Below are 24,903 nucleotides of genomic sequence, written 5' to 3' on the forward strand. Positions count from 1 at the left end.
AGAAAAATAGCATCGCGGGCTCATCTAGGAAAACGCGGCGATCTGCTGTCGCTATTATGCGCGCCCACGCAGCATCCCGTAGATATGGACTACTCGCTCTGGCTGGGATATAAGAAGGCCGACGTTCTTATTGAAGGTCATACTTTGAAAAGAAAAATAGCATGGCGGGCTCATCTAGAAAAGCGCAGCGATCTGCTGTCGCTATTATGCGCGCCCGCGCAGCATCCCGTAGATATGGACTACTCGCTCTGGCTGGGATATAGGAAGGCCGACGTTCTTATTGAAGGCCATACTTTGAAAAGAAAAATAGCATCGCGGGCTCATCTAGGAAAACGCAGCGATCGGCTGTCGCTATTATGCGTGCCCACGCAGAATCCCGTAGATATGGACTACTCGCTCCGGCTGGCATATAGGAAGGCCGACGTTCTTATTGAAGGCCATATTTTGAAAAGAAAAATAGCATCGCGGGCTCATCTAGGAAAGCGCAGCGATCTGCTGTCGCTATTATGCGTGCCCACGCAGCATCCCGTAGATAATGGACTACTCGCTCCGGCTGAGATATAGGAAGGCCGACGCGCTTAGTGAAAGCCATACTTTGAAAAGAAAAATAGCATCGCGGGCTCATCTAGGAAAACGCGGCGATCTGCTGTCGCTATTATGCGCGCCCACGCAGCATCCCGTAGATATGGACTACTCGCTCTGGCTGGGATATAAGAAGGCCGACGTTCTTATTGAAGGCCATACTTTGAAAAGAAAAATAGCATGGCGGGCTCATCTAGAAAAGCGCAGCGATCTGCTGTCGCTATTATGCGCGCCCGCGCAGCATCCCGTAGATATGGACTACTCGCTCTGGCTGGGATATAGGAAGGCCGACGTTCTTATTGAAGGCCATACTTTGAAAAGAAAAATAGCATCGCGGGCTCATCTAGGAAAACGCAGCGATCGGCTGTCGCTATTATGCGTGCCCACGCAGAATCCCGTAGATATGGACTACTCGCTCTGGCTAGGATATAGGAAGGCCGACATTCTTATTGAAAGCCATACTTTGAAAAGAAAAATAGCATTGCGGGCTCATCTAGGAAAACGCAGCGATCTGCTGTAGCTATTATGCACGCCCACGCAGCATCCCGTAGATATGGACTACTCGCTCTGTCTGGGATATAGGAAGGCCGACATTCTTATTGAAGGCCATACTTTGAAAAGAAAAATAGCGTCGCGGGCTCATCTAGGAAAACGCAGCGATCTGCTGTCGCTATTATGCGTGCCCACGCAGAATCCCGTAGATATGGACTACTCGCTCTGGCTGGGATATAGGAAGGCCGACGTTCTTATTGAGGGCCATACTTTGAAAAGAAAAATAGCAACGCGGGCTCATCTAGGAAAACGCAGCGATCTGCTGTCGCTATTATGCGTGCCCACGCAGCATCCCGTAGATATGGACTACTCGCTCCGGCTGGCATATAGGAAGGCCGACGTTCTTATTGAAGGCCATACTTTGAAAAGAAAAATAGCATCGCGGGCTCATCTAGAAAAACGCAGCGATCTGCTGTCGCTATTATGCGCGCCCACGCAGCATACCGTAGATATGTACTACTCGCTCTGGCTGGGATATAGGAAGGCCGACGTTCTTATTGAAGGCCATACTTTGAAAAGAAAAATAGCATCGCGGGCTCATATAGGAAAACGCAGCGATCTGCTGTCGCTATTATGCGCGCCGACGCAGGATACCGTAGATATGGACTACTCGCTCTGGCTGGGATATAGGAAGGCCGACGTTCTTATTGAAGGCCATACTTTGAAAAGAAAAATAGCATCGCGGGCTTATCTAGGAAAACGCAGCGATCTGCTGTCGCCATTATGCGCGCCCACGCAGCATCCCGTAGATATGGACTACTCGCTCTGGCTGAGATATAGGAAGGCCGACGCTCTTATTGAAATCCATACTTTGAAAAGAAAAATAGCATCGCGGGCTCATCTAGGAAAACGCAGCGATCTGATGTCGCTATTATGCGTGCCCACGCAGCATCCCGTAGATATGGACCATACTTGGAAAAGAAAAGTAGCATCGCGGTAAACGATGTCCACGTTTCACATTGAAATGTATGTACATGATCTCTGCTTCTCGCGTGATATGACGGCTAAAATAGCGTAGGATTTCTGCCCGCAAAAGCGCTGTCACCAGCACAGGTGGTCCCGTGCCGACGCACATCACTGTATAGAAGATCGGGTATCATGCTGCAATTGCGTTATGCTTTGTTATAGTTCGCGTTATAATAAGAGTTGTTCGTCTTATTTGTTCTAGTTGTCAAACGTCTATTACGCTTTATATTCGTGCAAATACGGTTGATCTCACAGAAGTTTAATTTTTTAAGAAAAAGAAACAGCAAGTAGGTTTGTCTTTTCGTTCTGTTAAAAGTCGGTACACTTTCTGTTACAGAAAGTAAAATGGTTAGAGCTATAGGCAGCCGACGATGCCTGTTTTACGGGCATAACCTAATGACCGCAGGAGAAAGCGCGTGAAGCGCTATAAACTGCCGCTCAGAAAAATTGGTACCAGAGAAAGAGCCCGTGCTGGGGGTGTAACCTTGGTTCGTGCAACGCACTCGCAGACGTCTACCCGGGACCGAAAGGAGACGAAGGCGTCCCCGGACCGCCCGGTTTCCCCGGTATTCCGGGACTCAAAGGTGAAGCAGGAGAACCAGGACTTCCAGGACCAGACGGACCGCCCGGCTACCCAGGTCTCGCCCCGATTGGCTTCAAAGGCGAACAAGGAGACACAGGACTGAGCGGCCTTCCAGGTGACGTTCCCATTAACGTTATACTCATCTGTCAACGCAAGTACTTCACGCGCATCTAGTCAGCGACAGTCAGTAAGCAATTTGCTAATCAACGAATAATCCAAAAGGGTCATATCATAGAGGAATCCAAGTCAATTGTAAGAACGTACGCACCCTACTGCAAAAGAAAACAAAAAGAAAAAGAAAGAAAGAAAAAGGAAAGATAGATGTAATAGACAACGACCGATTAACCTTTCTCTTCTTTCTCCTTTTTTTTTCTTTCTATAGGGTGTATACAGTGACTTCATGTTCTTGGCCATGGCTTAATGATAATATGAAGGGCGCTCCTGCGAGCGTCGAGCTTAGCCAGTTAAAACACTTTATTTTCGCAATGCTAGAAAGCAAGTGACGTTCACCACACGAGATATTTCTGCTTGTGGCTTGTGGTGCTGCCCGTTGACGTGTACATCAACAGGCATACTACTCCTTATACAATACTTTTGCATGGATATTTCAAATCTACAAGACAAGTTGCAACCTACAGTTTTTAGGGAATTAACTTGAGAAATAGGACGTATCCGCAGAATTGTATCAGGGTCACAGCTGTGTTCTATATACGTGGAGCACGGCCGAAGTTGGTGGGAACAGGAGGCTGTCTGGTCAACCCTCTTGCGCTAGCTAAGGGGCCAACAATCCGAGATACTAGTCATGCTGTAGGCTGGGTAAAGATAACATATTAAAGGCTGTGACTGGGAAGGGTTTTGGTGAACACTTCTGAAACCAAGAAGGGTAGGAAGCCGAGAGGCCCACGATGTTTCGTTCGCGTGAATGAAACTGATACATGTTTTTCGTTAACCGACGACAGGCACTCCTGGTCTAGAGGGACCTTCGGGAAAGCATGGCTACCCCGGCAACGATGGATTAAAGGGCAGCCGAGGAGATTCAGGCTTGCCGGGACCTGTCGTTCCTGGAATGCCGGGAATACCAGGGGCCAGGGTACGCTATCGCCTATAATTTCCTTTTTTCTCCAAGAACAGAGCTAGGTTGTCATCCAGATTTTAAGGGTGGTGTTATTGAAGTCGAATGCAAGCCAGCTATATAACTTGAGTCCTTCCTGCGTTGCTTATGCGCGTCACTTAACAACAAAGAATAAAATACTATTCTGAGCAGATTTCTCAGCATGCCACTGTGATGACATTCGCGGACATGCAGGATAGATTCCGAAGGTTATATGATTCAGTCAAGAATAAAACTAGCCGAAATAACTGAAAGAGCAGCACGCAACAAAAACACGTGAATCTGCATTGCCGCCAGTTGTAAACAAAACTGGAAATACGAATTTGGGGGATTGTCGTTGAATGTAGCTTTCAACTGCAGAAATGAATAATCGCTCGTACCCTGTATGCTCATCGACGCCGCTCACTTTCCACTCGAACAGATCAACTGTGCCGAATTGCACTTCTCCATCTTCTCACATCGACGCTCTGCAGATCGTAGCCAACACTTTCAGGACCCTAGTTCAGTGACATTCTAAAGTCAGCATCAAACATTTTTAATACCCTATCCACCCGATGTCCATTTGCGTTTTACACAAAATAAAAGATATATTACATACCGTATAGACTCGTGCAAGGGCCGCACTTTTTTTTTACAATTTTGACGAGGTGTGGCCCTTACACGGGACCGAACCTGTTGGTCAAAAGTTGCCGGCCGATCCGACGAGCACACCTCTGATCTTGTGCAAACCCTGAGGGCGCAGCGCGCGAAAATTCGCCGATGCTCGCGGGCGGCATCGGGGCACCGAACGCGATTGCTTCTCCGTTGAAATTTTTTCCCCAAATTTTAGGCTGCCAAGTTGGGGGTGCGGCCCTTACACGGGTGCGGCCGTTACACGAGTCTATACGGTATATGGTGTCTGTCTGGCATTAAAGTGATTTGTAATGTATACAACAGTGTTTTGGATATGGTAGGGAGCCGCTTATTCCGTAATCCTCAATTGCACTCAGCAGTTTGCGCACATACATCTGTGCACTGTTGCGCATGCGCGGTCTCTACACTTCTGATTGCTCCAAACGCGTTACTACTATTATAACTCGAATGGCATCCTAGTTGGGTGTTCAGAGGACCCTACCTCCTCGTTTGCAAGGGCGACGCACATTCTGTACACAATGCTATGGGAGCCAAGTATTCGCTGCTCAACCCCTGCACGCCTGCCCCTCCAGCGCCTCATCAACCAAGCACGCCTGGCGCCACTTTCAGAGATGCAAATCACTTGGTTACCCACTACGGCGATAGTTAAACTAATGCACCCAATCGTATTGGTTCAAATGGTCGAAAATGCGGCTAGAATGAAAATAAATGTTATGCTATGGCTGATTTTCTTTAAACACATATAAATACAGAATGTGTCTGTGTGTATAAGTGTGCGTGTGTACATCTACTTGCACTTTGGGAGGGGGGTGTGTATGCTGCAAGCCAATGGCGTACATAATAGAGAACACCAGCTCACTGGTGTTCACATTCATGAGTGTCCCTCTCTACTCAGGGACAAGACGGTCAGCGAGGCTACAAGGGTGAAAAGGGGGCGCCTGGAGAATCGGGATTCCCCGGTTTCCCTGGACTCAAAGGCGCGAGAGGTGAATCCGGCTTGCCCGGACCTTCTGGAAGGCCCGGAATAAACGGAACAAAAGGCAAGTGCTTATTTCGTTGGAAATAATTGGAGCTAGTAGTACCATGCACAGCGAAAGCAAATGCTTTCTCGTGGCACTTACTACGCGTCTGCGTGCAATGGTTGTGTGTAATATTGAGCAGAACTAATGCGGCACATCGGCTGCAAAAAGAAAAATAAAACGCTAAGAATGCTATTGAAGGTGCGTCGGAGTGATTCTAGATAAGACCATGGAAGAAAAGTCGAACATATTTTCTTTATTATGGTTGTCCAAAGACATGCGATAATTTCTTATGACGAATTGAATATTCTCTTATTCGAATAACTGCTATATTCTATTATGTGGAGAGCAGTGGTGTCATTACGTATTATTAAACTTGATGGCATCGAATTCGGTGTCATCACTGTTCGGTTCGTATTATATTCGCTGCCATCAGTATTCAACTCGTTTCAAAAATCACTCTTTTACGCCCTATACCTCCTCGATTTCTATGTTGTGGCCCGGTGACTCTTACTAATGGATCCACACATATTTTCGCACTGAAGAACATTGTTGAAGTGCTAAACACATAGATCGCGGAAAGCAGCGTTTTAGTGCACTTCTACATTTCGTCTATGTTGCTGTATGTACGGTTTGTATGTTATATAATTTTACTAGCATACTTAGGCGTGCGATACGGAGCTCAGGGTGGTCTGTGTCGCTGCCAGAGCAGTAAGCCTTATAGAAAACGTTAAACTTGACCCAGAAGACTTATTTCCTCTAACTTTACGCACTCGTAATGCAGTGAAATCTACAAGCAAGAAAACGGAAACTTGCCTCTAGCATTATTCATGCCTCTCGCATTCTTCATCTGAAACTAATCGAGCAACACATACAGGGTGATCATTTTTTAAGCATTGCAAAATTTTTAGCGATCTCCTGTGGCAAATCGCATAATTCTTATCGTTGAGCTAGATTATTCGAAGAGGCGGACATTATTAGCACGGGAAATCGAAACTGATTTTCAACTAATTACCAAAAAATTCACTAATTAATTTCTTCATTAATTAAGTTTAAGCATTGTAGCCAATGAGTTGACATGGCGTATCCACTTAAATTTCCAGAATGACACCAGTTTCGATATATTATTGCCCAAAGTTTCGGACGAAATACGTGGGAGCTCCCTATCATAAGAAGCCACTTTTGTGCTTCAATGCATGAAAGAGCGTTTTGTTAAAAAAGTAAGTGTAACAATGCATTTTTACGGCGAGTTTGATGACGCATATCATCAAACTGGTGTCATGGAAATTGATTCCATGTGGATACGCCTAAAAAACTCTCCGGCTACAATTCGTAAATTGCAATATGTGCCGTAAAGTAATGAATAAGGAAGTTAATTAGCAAACGTTTGTTAATTGGTTGAACATATGTTTCGATTTCTCGTGCAAGTAATATCCGCCTATGAACAATCCAGCTCAAAGAGTACAATTATGTTAGCTGCAACAGACGATTTTTAAAATTCCATAAATTTTAAAGATGATCACCCCGTATGTCTTAATTACTCGTATATACGAATGCACGTGGCGCCGATAGAATATACAGCCGTCAGGCTTCGATAAAACTTAATGTGAGAAACTTTTGGCACCGATTAATAAAAGAATACTCGGTATAATTCTTCTACTCTATTTGTGTACTCACGATCATCACAGAAAACCTGTTGTAGAATTTAATGGTTCGTTGGTTACAGCTCGTCGAAACAAGCCTTTCTGCATGACCGAGTACGTAGTGCCTGAGAAGCCCACCTTTTGGGCACAAAATTTGTATTTTCCATTACAAAGCAATACAGCGAACGCTTGAACAAATCAATATTAATGTTGCCTGAAAACACAGGCTCAAAAATATTTTTGTTTGTTTTTTGTTTCGGTTGTGCGTTTGAACACGCCATCCCTCCCGGCGCCAAGGGAACTTGTTATCATTAGTTTTCTTCATTGAGAGGAAAATGAATAGCGGAGCATTTGTCGCCGTATGTTGGTGACGGCTGTCCCACTTGGTCATTAAATAAAAGCAATGCCCACCACACGCTCACTCTAAATTGCGTGGCCGTTTAATGAAACGTGCAGGTGCTAAAGGAGAACGTGGCAGCTCCTCTCCGAGCGATTATAGGCGGATGCCTCCGGGTATCCAAGGAGACAAAGGCTACCCAGGCGCCAACGGATTGCCAGGCCTTCCCGGCGACCAAGGCTTCCCGGGAGTCAACGGCGAACCGGGAGACTATGGGCTTCCGGGATTTCCGGGGCCTCCAGGCTACTCCGGCCCTCGAGGTCTCCCGGGTGACGAAGGATTCCAAGGCAGGTCTTTTGAGCACCATTGGCTGCGCATGCAATGCTCCTGGTGTCACTGCTTTTGATGCGCCGAGTGAGAGAGTCCCTTTCAATGGAAACGGATTTCCCTCGAGACTCCCTTTGCTTGCTTTGACGCCGGAGGCGCGAATCATGGTCAGCTTCAGCAGCCCGTACGTTCGCTCGAGGTGACCCACTCGAAATGTACTCGGCGAACCACGATGCTGCGCATCCTCGTTTTGAGCCGAGAAAATTGCGTACGTTCGTGCATATACGCGTTTAACGATGCATTTCAACCGGTATCTATAATGGTCATTTTTGTCATGCGTCACGCGTGCGCTGGCGTCGTGTGCCTCGTAATTCTTAGTCAATCACGTTTAGACGCACCACCAGCGTAAGTTCAAACGCGAACAAGTCGACAACGACTACAATGCGTTCTTGCATTTCCACGGGTTTACCTACATTTGTAACAGAGCCTTAATTGAGGATACGAAACGTACATTTCGGATTATGCTATGCTTAATAAAGGGAAAATTAGACATTCACCCAATCGTAGCAATTGCTACAAAGGGAACCCCTACGGGTTCCTCGAAAGAAAAGCCTCGCAGTTGAAGAAAGATTCGTCCTGGTGCGGTCCAGGATGCTATGCTTAAAAACTGGCTGCATACGGAGGGACTGCACACAGCAGGCTTCCGCAATTAGGCGTAACTGACAGGCGTTCTGATCAGTTTTGATTTTTTCTTTTCTTTTTTCCTGTTCGCGTCTGAATTTATACTGACGGTACGTCCGTGATCAATATGGAAAGAAATACTATAATTCGTTTTCAGACAACGCTTGCTCGTGACGTGCGGATTCGAGCCTGACATGAAAATATGCAGCAGGTAGCCTTACTGCTCAATATTGCGCCTCCATGAATCACCTTAAATTCCGGCATAAATTTTGACCCGCTAGCCGCTTTGGCCTCTTGAATGCTGCAAAACTTTGGCATGCTCCCTGTCATAATAATCACAGTGATAAGTTAGGTTAACCGCTGCAGGCTGCGTTAATAACAGGAGCGCAACCTGCAGGTTGGAGGAAATGGGTGCACTCTAATAGGTTGCTATTATCAGTGAGGAACACGAACTACACCTCAAAAACTGCTTCTTTTTTAATTAATTTTTTTATCAATCATAGGTGTTAATCACAAGTATTAATCATCTGCTGGTAAGTGTTACCGGGGGTTGTGTTTCAGAATTAGCTTTCAAGACAAACACGTATACATGAAAACCAAGAAAATGAGCAAAGGAACAGCCGTTCGGAAGAGCACCGAACGCGTTAAGCAGAGGTTGTGGGTTCGGCTCCCACAAGAGGCAAAGTTATTTTATCCTCCACGCTCGTTGATTTCTTTATTGATTAAAAGGTCGTGGCAAATACAATTCTCATATCTAATTAAGTCGCCAATTCAATTAAAGAGATAGTTCATTTCCCCTATGCGTTACTTGGCTTCAATCTCTGTTGGCTTTATATGGTTCTCGACAAGCGATTATAGAGCTCAATCAACTCTATTGTTTCTGAGAACCACCGTTCGTTATTATGCACCTTCTATTCCTTTTTTCTTCTTTTTTTAAGACGGTTAAGAACAGTTCAACGTTGATTTTCGTGTGACCCGCCGTGGTTGCTTAAGTGGCTTTGGTGGTGCGCTGCTAAGGACGAGGTCGTGGGACCGAATCCCGGCTACAGCGGCCGCATTTCGATGGGGGCGAAATGCAAAAACACCCGTGTACTAAGATTTAGGTGCACGTTAAAGGAACCCAGGTGGTCAAAATTAATCCGGAGTCCCCCATTACGGCGTGCCTCATAATCAGTTCGCGGTTTTGGCACGTAAAACCCCACGATTTAACTTAGTTTTTTACTGTAAATTTTCCTTAACGGGCTCCTGAAAGAGTTATCTCCTGAAACTCCTAATCTCCTGAAAGAGTTATCGCGCAATTTCTTAGTTAATTTGACTTTAATTGTTACTCTATAGTGCAATTAACGAGTTAGAATGCGCCTAGACCCTATAGAGAATGACAATTCTGAATGGTCAAATTTCAGACACCTTCGGAAATGTTCGCTCTTTTTTCATATGTTGTACCAGATATAGTAGCAACAAACGCAGATAACTGCACCATACACACAGTGAAGAGCATATGTGCAAAATTCTATTACTGTACGACAAAGCACGCAAAGACTGCGCGCAAAACGTGGAAACGAACGGCTATTGCGCCTTCCAACAAAAAAGAAAAGAGAAAAGAAGATAAAAAGCGTCCGTGACTGTCGCGCCCGGCGCAGAGTGAAACATGCGCGGCGCGCAACCGCACGCTGCGTCGAGTGGCACAGCCAATGGGCGCACAGCAACAACAACAATGTCCCGATGGCGCCCTCGGCTCAGCACAGGTGTCGAAGTCTAAACATACAGGTCAGTCCGCCCCTGTAGACGACACAACGCGTGCACACTCGGCGCTTTGGCGTCAGGTTGTAGTTGGACCGACAGCCCTACAGTCAAGCTGACACGTAAACAACAGCGCTTACCGCATTCCTTAGAGTTTCATTAATATGAAAACACTCTAATGGTGGCGCCGACGTTTACGTCGCGTCATGCTTGCCAATGGAGTCGTTGGTCCAAGTATAGCGTGACGTGACGGTATCATGACGTGACGATGGAACAACCGAGCAAGGGCCACTCAGGCCCACTCCAGACCCAGGGCGGCATCGCAATAACGAGGCGGCGGCAGGTCCAGGTCCAAGTGAAGAACCACGTCCAGTGCACAGCCCGCGGCAGACTACGACAGAATGGAAAACAGCGAGCTCGACCTAGACCGGGACATAGCGCGTTCCGAGCTGATGCGAGCGATCGCAACTCACTCGAAACATCACCCCGGGCAAGGATGGAATCACCAAGTTGCTACGTGACCTGGACGATGAAACCGTGCAGGCAATACTGGAACTCTTCAATATACGCTGGAGCACAGGGACCTTACCCCCGGAATTCAAGCATGCGGATATTATGCTGATACCAAAACCGGGAAAAACGCCCTGCCTGGGGAACCTAAGACCCATTTCGCTAACGTCTTGCCTCAGTAAACCAATCGAACGCGTGATCTTAGACAGGCTACAGACCCATCTCGAAGAAGGTCAACTGATGCCGTACACGATGTTTGGCTTTCGACCCAACTTGTCAACGCAAGACGTGCTTCTGCAGCTCAAAGAGGAAGTACTGAATGCAGCAATGCCGTGGCTGCCTGAAAGCAATTCTTGCACTAGACCTAAAGAAGGTCTTTGACAACGTGGGACACGAAGCCATACTAGCCAATCTCAGTGACAGGAATTACGGCCGACGAACTTACAACTACGTGAGGGCTTTCCTCACAGATCTTACAGTCACAATAAGGCTGGGAAATGTGAGGTCACAGCGAGTAGACACACCTAATAGAGGAACGCCACAAGGAGCAGTGCTGTCGCCGACTCTTTTCAACGTGATTATGATGAAACTCCCATCCCAACTCGAGAAGATACCGGGGATCAGACATGCTTTGTATGCAGGCGATATCACGATATGGATGGTCGGAGGGTCCTTAGAAGAACAACAAGAGGCACTGCAGGAGGCAGTGGACGTCGTAGCAAGATACGCTGAGACATGCAGACTGCAATGAGCGCCGCAGAAGTCGGAGCTCATAATCGAGGAGCTCTCACAACGACGATCAACAATCCAGGCACCAGCCATCCACCTGTGGATAGGTCCTAGAGAAATCCTCAAGGTGGACAGACATCGCATCCTCGGCTTACACTGACAAAAAGACGGGTGGAGGATACGCCATACAGGAGCTACAATACACGACCACGCAGGTCTTGCGCATGATGCAACAAATTACCAGCAGGAAGAGGGGACTCAAGGAACAGGACCTGATCCGACTAGTGCAGGCTCTACTTGTGAGCCTCATTGCGTACTCGGCACCATATTTAAATTTCAGCACTGCTGAAGTGGAGGTACTCGACCGGCTGATATGCAAGGCGTATAAGCAAGCGCTCGGACTCCCACCCGGAACGGCTACATTTCGCCTTGAGGAATCGGGAGTGTACAACAACGCACGGGAAATCGTAGAAGCCCACCTGGTAAGCCAGAAAGAAAGACTACAACGCACAATAGAGGGACGCTGCGTCTTGAAACGTCTGGGATATTCCGTACGGAAGACCAGCACACTGACAAAAATACCGACACGACTACAGGAAGCTATGCGTGCCTCACCGATTCCCAGGAACATGCACCCGAACTTCCACATCAGACGGCGACACGCCCGAGCGCAGGCATTCGTGAAGAAGTATGAGAACCGCCCTAATGTCTTGTACGTAGACGCGACCAGCGCCGCAAGAAGCACCGCATTCGTCACCAGCGTAGTCGACAATGACGGGACCAAAATAAATGCGTCGTCGGTGTCCATAGCGGGCGTTGCGGAGGCAGAGGAACTAGCGATGGCGTTAGCCACCACGACGAGACCGCACTGGGAGTGCGTCATAGTTCTGACGGACTCTCAGGCGGCATGCAGAAATTGTTCCAGGGCCAAAACTTCCAAGGTCACATTGCATTAGTAATGGGGTGCACCAGCTCCCACCGTACATACAAATCGTGTGGACTCCATGGCATGAGTCCTTACGCGACAATCAGCAGGCACCCGCCTACGCCAGAGCTCATGCACACCGGGAGCCGCGAGAGGGCCGCGCCGAGCAATTCAACTCCGAGCCCATACGGTTAACCAACACGCACATACTACAACACTATCGCCTTTTAAGAATAACACTACTGCAACCTCATAATGAATGCTCTGACGCGAGAGGAAGCCGTAATATGGCGAAAACTCCGAGCACATATCCACATTTGAGTCTCTACCATGCCCCCGCGGTGGCATGGGGATACCCAATGGACCGCCAAAAGGGAAGACAACTATGGCTTGACGGACAGAATCTAGGTCTTACTCATGTCATATATCCAACTTGTCCCACTCGTATGGGAAACAGCGTTAGCAGAGACACTACTCCGGACTTGACATTAACAAAACAAATTCCACAGGCAGACTGGATCAACACACAAGATAACTTGGGTAGCGACCACTATTTAATCCGAACAACAGTTCGAGCGGGCTGGCGAAGGCCTAAGGGGCCGTCAACTCCGTATAACGAACTGGGACGGTTTCCGGCAGGCCAGAGCCCTCAGATCTTTCTCCGGTACCCAACCCCCTTTCGAAGATCGGGTCGCATCCTTGCCGCAAGACCCGAGCAAAGCCACTAAATTGGTGCCTGAGGAAGCCAATCTGCAGGAGGCAGATAGCAAGTTACTGCATATGTGGGAAGCCCTCGCCAGTATGCAACGCAGATACAAACACAACAAGCTCAACCGAACCTGCCCAAAACGTGGAATATCCTCCGTTGCCTCCTCGATCCGGCCAACAGCAAGAACACATAACAGCACAACTTGTAAAAAATTATTCACACCCATTTGGGCACGCACGCACAAGTTCTTCAAGAGCTGATAGACCGATACGTAGGACCTCAACCTACTACACCGGCTCCAACGTACATTGGCACCGCTAACGACCACCTGGACGCGCCCATACAAGCAGCAGAAGTACATGAAGCCATCCTCGCACTCCGCCCTAACTCGGCCCCGGGACCTGATGGCATTACTAATAAAATGCTTCGCAACCTAGATGAGGATTCTATACTAGCCCTCACAGCTAAGTTTAACGCATACTGGGAAACTGGAAACCTCCCCTCACAATGGAAAGAAGCCGAAATTATTACGATTCCCAAACCAGGGAAGCGCCTCCTATTTGAAAACCTCCGCCCTATTTCCCTTACTTCATGTGTCGGAAAGGTCCTCGAACACGTCATCCTCACACGCTTACACAGACATATGAACGACAATGACCTCTTCCCCAATACCATGGTTGGCTTCCGCCCAAAACTTTCTGCTCACGATATCATTATTCAGCTCAAGCACCAAATTATCGATGGCGATAAAAGCTCCAGGCTGGACACCAGAGCCATCTTGGGGCTAGACCTAACCAATTAAGGCCTTCGATAACGTCACGCATGAGGCCATACTGAACCAACTGGCACAACTCCAGGTTGGACATCGAACATACAACTACGTGAAGAATTTCCTTACAGGTCGCACGGCCACCATTACCATCGGAGGGTTGCAGTCGCCAATTATTCACTTCGGCAGCAAAGGCACGCCGCGAGCATCGGTTCTATCCCCTTTTCTCTTTAACGTGGCCTTGCTCGGTCTACCGCCTGCATTAGCTAGCATCCCCAACCTCAAGCATAGCCTCTACGCAGACGATATCACCCCGTGGGTCACCAGGGGCAGCGATGGGGACATCCAAGACACGCTGCAGCAAGCCATCAACGAGGTCGTTGCATACGTAGAACCACGCGGCCTGGCGTGCTCCCCACAGAAATCGGAGCTCCTTCTGTACAAGCCTAATTGGGGAGGTCGGCGTCCAGACCCTCATCCGCCCGAGATAGAACTCCACGTGCACCAGCAACGCATACCTACTGTACCTAGCATCCATATCCTTGGCTTACACATTCAAGAAAACGGCAGAAACACGGAGATACTCAAGCAATTAGATACTCATCTACACCAAACCACTCGCCTCATTGCACGCATCGCAAATCGACATCACGGCATGAAATAAAACAACCTTATACGCCTGGTAACCACCTACGCCTTGAGCACGATCACCTATGTCGCCCCGTACCTTAGCCTCAATGCAACTGACAAGCTTAAACTCAATACCATGATCAAGAGGGCCTATAAGCAAGCCCTACATCTTCCCATCTCCACCTCTAACGAGAAACTGGACGCCCTCGGCATTCACAACACCATAGACGAGCTTATTAAAGCGCAGCGTATTAGCCAATACGTACGACTCTCAGATTCAACCACGGGCAGGCACATTCTAGGCACCCTAGGCATAACCTACACCACCCAAATTCGAACCAAAAGTACCCATCCCTCCATACATTCGCACTCAGCTAGTTATCCCGCCTATACCTCGCAAAATGCACCCTCAACACAATCCGGAGCGACGTGCAGAAAGAGCTAAACAACTACAAAAGTGCTAAGACCAAGCCGCTGACGTAGCCTACGTGGACACAGCGGAATACCCCAACCAAAACGCCATGGCGGTCGTCGCAGTCGCGGGCTCGCAGTACCACCTCGCTGCGGCCGCATCAATACTCACCGCGCAACCCAAAGAAGAAACGACCATCGCTTTGGCCTATGCGGCTATCAATGCACAATGCATCATCAGCAATTCAAAAATGGCCATTCGCAACTACACAAGAAGACTGATAGTGCACCAAGCGCAAAATATACTCTCTGGCACTCCTCCCCAAGGCAACGCCGCGCCCAGGTCATCTGGGCCCCCTGGTCACTTGGGTCTGGCTGGAAACGAAGCCGCCCATGATGCCGCCCGAATTCTCGCACACCGCACGCATCAGCCTTCTCCTGAGTCTTCCGATCCTGAACAGCCCTCTGTTCTGCATCGCGGTCACGCGTGGCACCGAATAATCACGTTCAGATAAATTCTCCTCCACTACCACAGGGAGCGGTTACGCTACCCCCCAGCACACAAAACACTCAATAAATCTCAATCCACCACTTGGCGACTCCTTCAGACGCGAACTATCCCGAACCCCGTGCTATACAACCGCATTTACCCTGATGCATACTCCCCACTCTGCAAAGCGTGCGAGGCCCGCGCTGACCTCGATCACATTATCTGGCAATGCCCCAAAGCCTCACCCACCAACACCTACCGCAATAACACACGCATCATAACTACGACCGAGCAGTGGGAGACTTTGCTGCTCAGCTTGGACCCAGAGGAGCAGCTCTGGGCCGTCCAGATGGCCGAAGACGCCGCCAGAAAGCAAAGACTGGCCGCCGTCTGAGGATGGGGGGGACTGGGGGTTAGTCTCCCGACCCCCGCCACCCCTGGACCCCATCAAGGACATAATAAAGTTTTATCGCTCTCTACCACGCCATACAACCTGCGCTGTATTCCTATATATGCCCACACTGCGATCAATGCACAACGCTTTGCCACATGGTATGGGATTGCGCAAGCACACCACAGCTCACACCTACAACGCACCGCACCACACAGCAATGGGAGGAAGCGCTGTCCAGCTCCAGCCCGGCGGACCAGCTCATCCTGGTCAAACGAGCGAGAAGCGCAGCTAAGGCCTCTGGGCTCCTGAACTGAGGGGACCACCCATTGCACAGCGGAAGAGCTACCTACGCTCGTGTGCTTTTTTCTATAAAGTTTCCTCTTTCTCTTATGTTATTAGAGGGAGCTGCCCAGGATCAATCCCGTTTAATACGTCTTGTAGTTGCTGCTTATAACGACGCTTACTGCTTCTATGGTAACGTCCTCTGTTATCCACACTATCAGGTATCCTTCCCATATGCAGATTATCACCGCCTGTAAAAGGAAAAGAATGAGCGGGCTTCTTCTCGCCAGGTCTCTTATTGTGGAGAAGCCAGCTTTAAAGGACGCTCCTTAATGAACTACGCCTACGCGCATCGGGCAGTTTTGGAGGCTATTCGCAGGCGTCATTATCTCGAAGATGATCATTGCTGTCACGCAGAAGGTATGAAGTTTGCTCACGTTAAGACTGAAACGGTCGCCATCACGGCAAAAGTTGTTCTAAGCAGAACTTGTGCTTGGGAGCAATGGAGAGGTACTTCATGAAAATAGGCCGAAAACAACAGACGTAGGCAAATAAATAAATAAATAAATAAATAAATAAATAAATAAATATAACGCTTGCGCTTCGAAAACTCGGTGCACGTTAAAGAACCACTGATGGCTATAGGAATAGCACGCAGCGTTCCACTAATATAATTTCTCTCGGAAGGAATTTTTACGTGAAGCTGCAGGCACAGTTACGTGTAAAAGTTGTCAGCACGTCCTACTGTCTCGACTGAAGGACGCGCGCGTGGGAAGTGGTGGAAAATATCGATTTAACTCATTGCCTACCCGCTAACTCCATTTCTCCTGGTGCACGCATTCTGAACAGAAGACTTCAATTTATTGGCTGCATATTGGCTGCTCGCCGAATAACGAGACACCGCTTAACTGTCCATTAGACACTCAACTACATCGGCGCACGCTTTTCAACAGGGCTGCCAGGGTACCCCGGTCAGCCAGGCACACCGGGACGTCCAGGAAATCGTGGTCTTGCGGGTGGTCCCGCCAGGTCCCGAGGCTACTTCTTCACCAGGCACAGTCAGACGTCACGAGTTCCGGAATGTCCCAGAGGCACCCATCCGCTCTGGTCTGGCTATTCTCTCCTCTACATACTCGGCGATGAGAAAGCCCATGGCCAAGACTTGGGTGAGTTTCATTTCTAGTTATTGTCGTCGGCACACAGAAACCGAATAACGTGAACTCTGGACGTACTGTGGGTGGTCTGCTGTTATACGGCCGTATAGATGTTTATTTGCCTTTTCACAACGGCCTGCGGTCGGTGCTCCGGGTGTTTAAACTTCGTCCTCCATACCGGTGCCCACGTAGCCGCTTGAAAGTGTTTCCCGAGAATAAGTGCTTTCGCACATACTTGTCGGCAGCTACAGGATGTCATAAAATTCAATTTACGGGCAGTAAGCTAGGCATCCAAGTTGCAAACCACCCTGATTGCTTTCAATCTAAAAATTTCAGGAAGCGCCGGAAGCTGCTTGCGGAGATTCAGCACGATGCCGTTCCTGTTCTGCAGCCTGAATAATGTTTGCAACTTTGCATCAAGGAACGACTACAGCTACTGGCTCAGCACTCCAGAACCAATGCCTATGGCAATGACACCAATTGTGGGAAGAGACATCCAGAAATACATCAGCCGATGCAGTGTCTGCGAGTCTTCCACCCAAGTACGTGAACCTATAAACGCATTCCGCGCCCCCGAGTTAGAGCACCACACAGAGCGCAGTGTTCCCTCACGAGATCAAATACTTGCCGAGTATCCATGCTGTTCTGCGATCGGTTATGTAGTGCGACTCCCAAACAATGGCACCACCGCGAGTTTACAGTATTGATACCAGCGCTGTACTTGTAACCGAGCTGTTAAAGCATGTAAATGTAGTGTCTAAAACTTCGAATACTGATTAATACAGTCATTAATATTAAGCATTCCCTATAAACAAATTAACACTCGTACTAGCTCAAGATTACCTTCACTCCGCACCCGTTTCTATTCCAGAATATATGCGCTTTACAATTACCATAATGAACAACACACAGGCAGTGAAAGGAGATATCGCAGGCTACAGAACAAAATCAAGGCCCTGCACCTGCACCTGGCATTTTACTTTCTCGTTATCTCAATACAGATCAAGCACGAATTTGCAGTCATGCAATATAACCAAAAACTGTTCGAATCTGCATACTTCTATCAGACAGCTTTCCCAATAAATGTCCGTAAGCAGTAAACAATCTCTCAATGCCTCAGTCTGCCACACCAAAGCAACAAATGCACAGATGCTCGGAATGCCACGACGTGTCATCACCATTAACGTCGTCAGCCTATTTTAAGCCCCTGCAGGATGATGAGCTCTACCCAACCCTTGTCCTGTATCAAACAGTACCTCATACCCGCAAATTTCTTATCTTAATTCTCTGCTAGCCTTACCTTGGCACCTATTCTTTCACTAAAAACAGACCACATTCTACAAATTGCATAACCTCAGTACCTCTAGTTCTACCGATGTTCTATATCTAACCCACACTACTGTTGTTGTTTTTTTCTCTCAAAGTTATGTTTATGACTTACAGTCAGTATGTAGCGGGCCCAAAGAGCCGTACTCGGCGTGAACCATGCGATCACACTGTTAAGTGACGCACGAAACAGAAATCATGGCATGAAGATATGAACACGAGTCATCATCAGCAGCAGCAGTCTATTTTATGTCCACTGCAGGATGACGGTCATCTCCCTGCGATCTCCAATTTCCCCTGTCCTGCGCCAACCGATATGAACACGAAAGTATCATGAAATAAAATGCACGCAAGCACACCCTACAGACGTTTCCATAGAGCAAAAATCTTTATAGGTCACATAGTTGGTGGGTGCTTCACAAAGCAGCCCTTCTCAATATTCTCAACAATTTTTTCCTGGTAGTCGGTTTACCACCACTTATATAACGATCCCAGATAAGCTATAACCACATATCGCTTATAGCGACCACATTTCGGTCCATTAAAATGTACCAACTCTAGCTCTTAAAAGTGCACCCAGATATAACAAATATCTTTCTTTCGGGGGGGGGGGGGGGGGGACCACACAACTAACACTTCAAAGCCGGTCACGGTAAAAATAAGAGAAAAGCAGTTGCAATGTCGCCCGAAAGGCGAAGCTTTGATAGCGATAGCAAACAAACAAATTCACGAACTAAGGTTTGTAGTTTTATGAGCCGTATGAGCTGCAGTATTCGCATGGCGTCACTTGCGCGCAGGCAAACCTGAATAGCTCTCACTCGATGACCGCGAGCATTCGCTGTCACAACGCCGACGTGATCAAGGGCGCCAACAGCAAATAGTAAACACTTCACGCTGCCTCTCGCTTCAATACGTCTCTGAAAATTGAGATTATGCAACCTCCAAAACTAGGCACGCGGAAAAATTGTACGCATGAAGCCACCAGCAATTTCGGCTCGTTCACATGCGCAGCCACGGCTAGGCTATGAGGAGACGCACGCTCGCCTGAAACCCCCCTACAGGGCGCGCGCTTGATCACACGACCTTAAACATTCGGCGCCTCAAGCCATCGTCCTTACCAGCTCACCTTTGCACGCTTTCCTCTCGCCCACAGCCTACGGCGCGCGGGGAGCGATGTTATCGCATTTGAAGTATTGGTAGGGTCCCTGGAAGTATTTCTAGGCACCCTAGTATTGGCCTCGAGCTCCACCACTGGAAAAGCTGGCGCCACCGTCGGCGTGACGTGCTACGAGGGATCACGTGGACGTAGCAGCCGCGTCGGCTGCTTCGGGAGCGCCGAAGCGAGCTGAAAACGAGTTTAAATTCCCTCGTACGCTGCGGTCCTCATTTAGTGGCAAAATTTTCCCGCGTCGAGTGTCTCCTTTACAACGCTCGAAAGCACTACAATATAGGTAGTGGCTGCCTTTGAAGGCGCGCAACATGGTAGGCTACTGCTCGGTGCCGTAGTGCCAGACGTACGCAACGGAACCCGGTGTCAGCCTTATTCACACGTAGCCGCAGGACGAGAAGCTGCGTGAAGCTTGGCTCGCGAAACATAAAACCGGCAAACAGTCATCGGCTACAACTCGGGTATGCAGCAAGCACAGACGCGAGGAAGATTTCTGCTATGGCGCCGGGTCTGCGATGTTCGGAAAACGCGCACCGAGACGCTCGCCCGAGTCTTCTGCCCGACTAATGTCATGGCGGTTTGGTCCATGAACTTGTCGATGCTATAGGTACTGGCAAGTTCACTGGAGTGGAAAAGGAGCGGTAAGAAGCACATTTAAAAAAAAGCATGGCATGTGGTCATGTTTGTGTTATGAATTAATGCACTGGATTACAAAAAAGAAGCAGCGGGAAATCGCACGCTGAGAACACCGATAAACATACAGTGCGACGCAACTCGAGAAATAATATTGAAATGTCCAAGAATATAAAAGAAAAAAAAAAAAGATTGAACCGTCGCGACGGCACATCACACAGTCCACGTAGGCGTCGAAGTCTCTACAATGAAATTATTTTTTAACAGCTCTGATAGCGCCCACGCAACAATGGTTGCTTGTATACTGTCAAATGCTCATTTTCTGCGGCCTAAAGCTCATGGCACGGTGCGAAAACGCGCACGCGGCGAAAGCGAAAGTGCGCGGACAAGCATGCAGACGCGCAGTCGGTCGCTGCGAATCTGCGATCGCTGCGTTGAGGCTTCATTCTATTACGCTCCATTTAGTTATACAAACACTATAAGAACATATTTCACATAGTTTGCTCTCAGCCTTTGCCTACCTTTCACGCAAGAAGCCGGTTCGGGAGACTCCATCGCGGCGACCGCGCGCAGTGGCGTTAACTGTACGTATTCGGTAAAGAGATAACGTCTGTAAACGATTCTGTGCTTTCAGTTTGCCCAAGATTATTATTTAGACAGTAAAAGACTTCTCTAGGTTCGAAAGTACTTACAGAAATGTCCGGGAGAGCTCGCGCGTGGTGTATTCAATGAGCGCTGACAGCAAAACCTATGAGGAGCGCGCCGCGTGATCCCTCATACTACGCCAGCGAGGCGCTTCTGATAGATGGCGACTCCGTAACTCATCGCCGCCAATATGCGGAACATAACGGCGACGGGGAAAATTCGCCTGGAGAGCCAATTTGCATTGCAATAAAAAAGTAAGAAAGGGGAAAGGACGCACGCAAAGGGAAGAAAAAAAATCGAAATAGGCCTTCCGAAGCACGAAAGTAAGACCAAACAGGGCGCGCGGCCCGTCCAGTCCAACCGCGAAGACATCACGTCCGCGATCAGCATGCGAGCATCGCGCGCGTATTTCAACACCTCCGAGAAAAGTCACTCTGGGCATATCTGCAAGGGGAGACGGTGGCAGTCTCGGGAGCAAAAATGAAGATACTGAAAATTCGATTTTCTGAAGAAAGTGGCGTCGAATCGAAATTTCCGACGCCAGCTTCAGTGCCGTTAAACTTTGCATGATTGACATGCGGGTCTGTATCTCATGGAACTATCACGCTAGTAATAAACTGGTTCGACTTAAAGTAATGGTGTAGCCAAACTTGCACCAACTGGCTGGTACAGTTTGAGGCAACATAATTTTGTAACCAATTTTCACAACCTGCCATGGAGCATATAACTGCCCTAGCACCATGACAGAATACAGTAAAATTAGCAGGGGCTTGGTAGCATAAAGATGACCAACCGAAAGATGCTGACAGCTTAGAGCAGGAACGAAAACAATATATCAGTTCATTTTAATTTTTTAAACTGTAGCTGCATCACACTGCCAATGCAACACATCTGAAAAAAAAAATTGATTGCACTTAGCATACAAGGTCATCACTCACAACAGAAATTATAAGTGCTGCATGATCACTGCAAAAAAGTGCATTTCTACTACTCAGAAATGCAGCTAATACACATAAGTCCATACAGAGAAAGATGTACATTCAAATCATAAATGGCAGCACCATGTGCTTAATTAGAGATGGTTATCTGCTTAAAACAGTGAGGCCATTTCGTCCTATAGAGATGATATTGTCAGCTAGAATGTTAGTCTGTTGCTCTGTTCTATCAACAACGCCATATGATGACAACTGGCATTTATTGAAACACAAAAAAGAAAATTCTCTCAAGCCTACAACAGGCTAACTAATGTCAACTCTCATTAAGATCATTTTTAGTTCACTTCATGAAATAATGCAGCTAGCATTGATACTTGCCCGATTCATCCAGTAGAAAGGAAGAATTGCTGTCCTTTGTGAACTGTGTGCTCTATAACGGAAATTTAACCAAACTAGTGGACCATCAGTCCATGAAGCCTCCCTCCCACTAATATTTGCACTATTTATCTGCCACTGTAAGAATGAAGCATGGAACAGAAAATTCATTAATTGGAGACTCCACAGACACATCACAATGCCAGTGTCTGTGGCTGACAGAACATACTCATCCAAGTGTGAGTTCAAAAACGACAGCAGGTTGTACATGTTTGTCAACCATATCAGGAATGAGACAGTGCTAATGCCCAGTGAGTTGCCAGTATAAAAAATAGACTGCAAAATGATACCTCTCCATGAGATTCTTACATTATGAAGCAAATAGTAAAAGATTTTTTTTAATGTGTTACAATAATAAAGTAAGTTGGGCTGCTTGTGGTAAAAACAGATTCCAAACTCTGTGTAACGTCAATAGTGCTGACTTGTAACAACTTAAAATAATTCTATTACTTTGGTACTTCACCCATTTGTAAAAAAAATGCATATCACTAAAAAGTCTGAAAAATAGAACTATCAAGAGCACCAGTGTACACTGTCGAGTCAATAGCTAAAGTACTGCATTTAGCCATGACAAGTTTAAGTAAGACTTAAAAGACCAGTTAAAGTTATGCCCACTCAAAGCAAGAGTACAAAAATGGTTTCACTCTTCTGAGAAGCCATAAAACTGGCTCGATATTTCTGATACAGCACAGCTTCCCAAGTTTCAGCTGTTTTTTTTTTTTTTTTTTCATGTTTCAGTGAAACAAAGCATACAAAAATTAAATACTGCTGGTAGCATTGAAACAGCAGCCCTTATGCTCAAGAGAAACACTACTTAACGCCAGAAACATTAATAACCCCCCTTCCCCAGTGGCGTAGCTAGGTCGTCTGGTACCCGGGGCCCATAGGTCTTCTGTCACTCCCCCCCGGGTGTAGCCGGTGGAAAGAGGGGTGTCTTCAGACGTATATGACACCCCACCCCCCCCACCCCGACTGGCCCCTTGCACCCGGGGCCCACGGCCCCACGGCCCCCTCTGTTGCTACGCCACTGCCCTTCCCCCTACCAAAAAAGAATGCAGAAGCAGATTTCACAACTAGCAATAATTTGGAAAATGTGGCAAAACTTATGTAATTAAGTGCATAAAACATGTTTATTTGCATTAAGACTGGAAAGTTATGGCAGTACACATGTATATATGTCAAAGTGAAAGGAATGAACAGAATTGCACAAGACGGGTAACGTCAGTCATAACCAGCTAAAAACAAAGGTATCAACAAGAATGGTTAAAAGCAAGATTTGCAATATAACAAAGGCATTGTAACAGCAACAACAACAAGAGTAAAAACATTAAAGTCGGAAACAAAATGTTGCAATCCGAGGCAGGTGCACACAATCAGTCAGCATCAGTCAATCGGGCGAGTGCCCGCATTGTTCTATGGCAAAAGTGAACGAATGACACATTCTTTAAGTGCCAACATCATCACAGCACTGGTTACAGGTATACAGTTTGGTACTTTGCAGCAGTGACAATAACAGCTCATGTGGCATGAATTGTAAAGCTACAAAATCTGCATGACTGGTTCAATATACATCTGAAGTTTGGCTTCATAAAGTACTTTGAGGGACATAACAGGTTATTCGGGTTTGTGAATATTTTACGCTGTCGATGCAATATTATGAGCACACACACACACACACACCAAGTTTGCATGGAGAAAGGCAATCATTTGATGATAAGTATGTAAGCAACAAATTGCATTCTATGACGTGGTCCCATTTGGTTGCGTGTCATGTAAATAATTCACTATTATGTGGATTAAGAAGCGAACTGCTTTCTATGACTTGGTCCCATTTACTTACACATCACACCACCAGCACAATGACAAAAGTGTACAAAATACCCATATTAAAACTTATTAATTTACCTGTGTTTTACTATTTTCTCACAAACAGGTCATAGCCATACACAGCCAGACTCTGGAAGTACCAGAGTGCCCTGAAGGCTGGGACGGTGTTTGGTCTGGCTACAGCTTCTTCATGGTAAGTAGGACATTGGCTTTGCTAGCAGGCAGCAGTGAAAGGAGAGGTGGAGGTTGAGGTGGCGTTACTCATAATGAAGAACTTGTACTCGTTTTAAGGTGGGTCGCATCAAAACTATTCAAGGGGGGAGTGCTGTGTTGTGTTCTGGCCCTAGGTACCCTGAAGCCAATGAAGTGGAATAGAACATTACTGTTTGCTTTCTCCTGCTGTTACATGGCAATCAACAACTCAGCACAATGAACAAAAACAATGTTCCTCAACTATACACGACACAAAATAAACTGAGCCCCTTTCGTGTTTCTAATATTGCTGACAAATATACAGTAACAGTGTGTACTAAGCAAACTTGAAGAGTGCAACAGATTCCTTAACCCCTCCCAAGCAATGAACAAGCTGGATTCGTCTGTTTGTAGTAAAAATGCCAAAAGGTTATCTGACACGAGTATTTTTTTGCAGTGTTCATTTTATTGTTGGCAATATATTTCATCCTCTTGTATAATGCTGTTAAACTTGACTTTCTGCAATAACTGATTGAAATGTTGCATATGTAAACACTTAAAATAT

General features: G+C 47.2%; 1 protein-coding gene across 1 annotated transcript in view; it reads left to right on the forward strand.

Annotated features, from left to right (window-relative positions):
* Nucleotides 1-24,903, forward strand: part of LOC126547671 (uncharacterized) — a 130,001-nt gene that overhangs the window by 100,779 nt on the left and 4,319 nt on the right. The window contains exons 34-40 of the mRNA XM_055063182.1: nt 2,610-2,798; nt 3,643-3,773; nt 5,323-5,467; nt 7,546-7,773; nt 16,977-17,189; nt 17,514-17,719; nt 24,253-24,339. Of these exons, the coding sequence (XP_054919157.1) occupies nt 2,610-2,798; nt 3,643-3,773; nt 5,323-5,467; nt 7,546-7,773; nt 16,977-17,189; nt 17,514-17,719; nt 24,253-24,339 (1,199 nt within the window). The remainder of the gene's footprint in view (nt 1-2,609; nt 2,799-3,642; nt 3,774-5,322; nt 5,468-7,545; nt 7,774-16,976; nt 17,190-17,513; nt 17,720-24,252; nt 24,340-24,903) is intronic.

Source organism: Dermacentor andersoni, chromosome 1 (genome assembly GCF_023375885.2).
Source record: "Dermacentor andersoni chromosome 1, qqDerAnde1_hic_scaffold, whole genome shotgun sequence".
Classification (NCBI taxonomy): Eukaryota; Metazoa; Arthropoda; class Arachnida; order Ixodida; family Ixodidae; genus Dermacentor; species Dermacentor andersoni.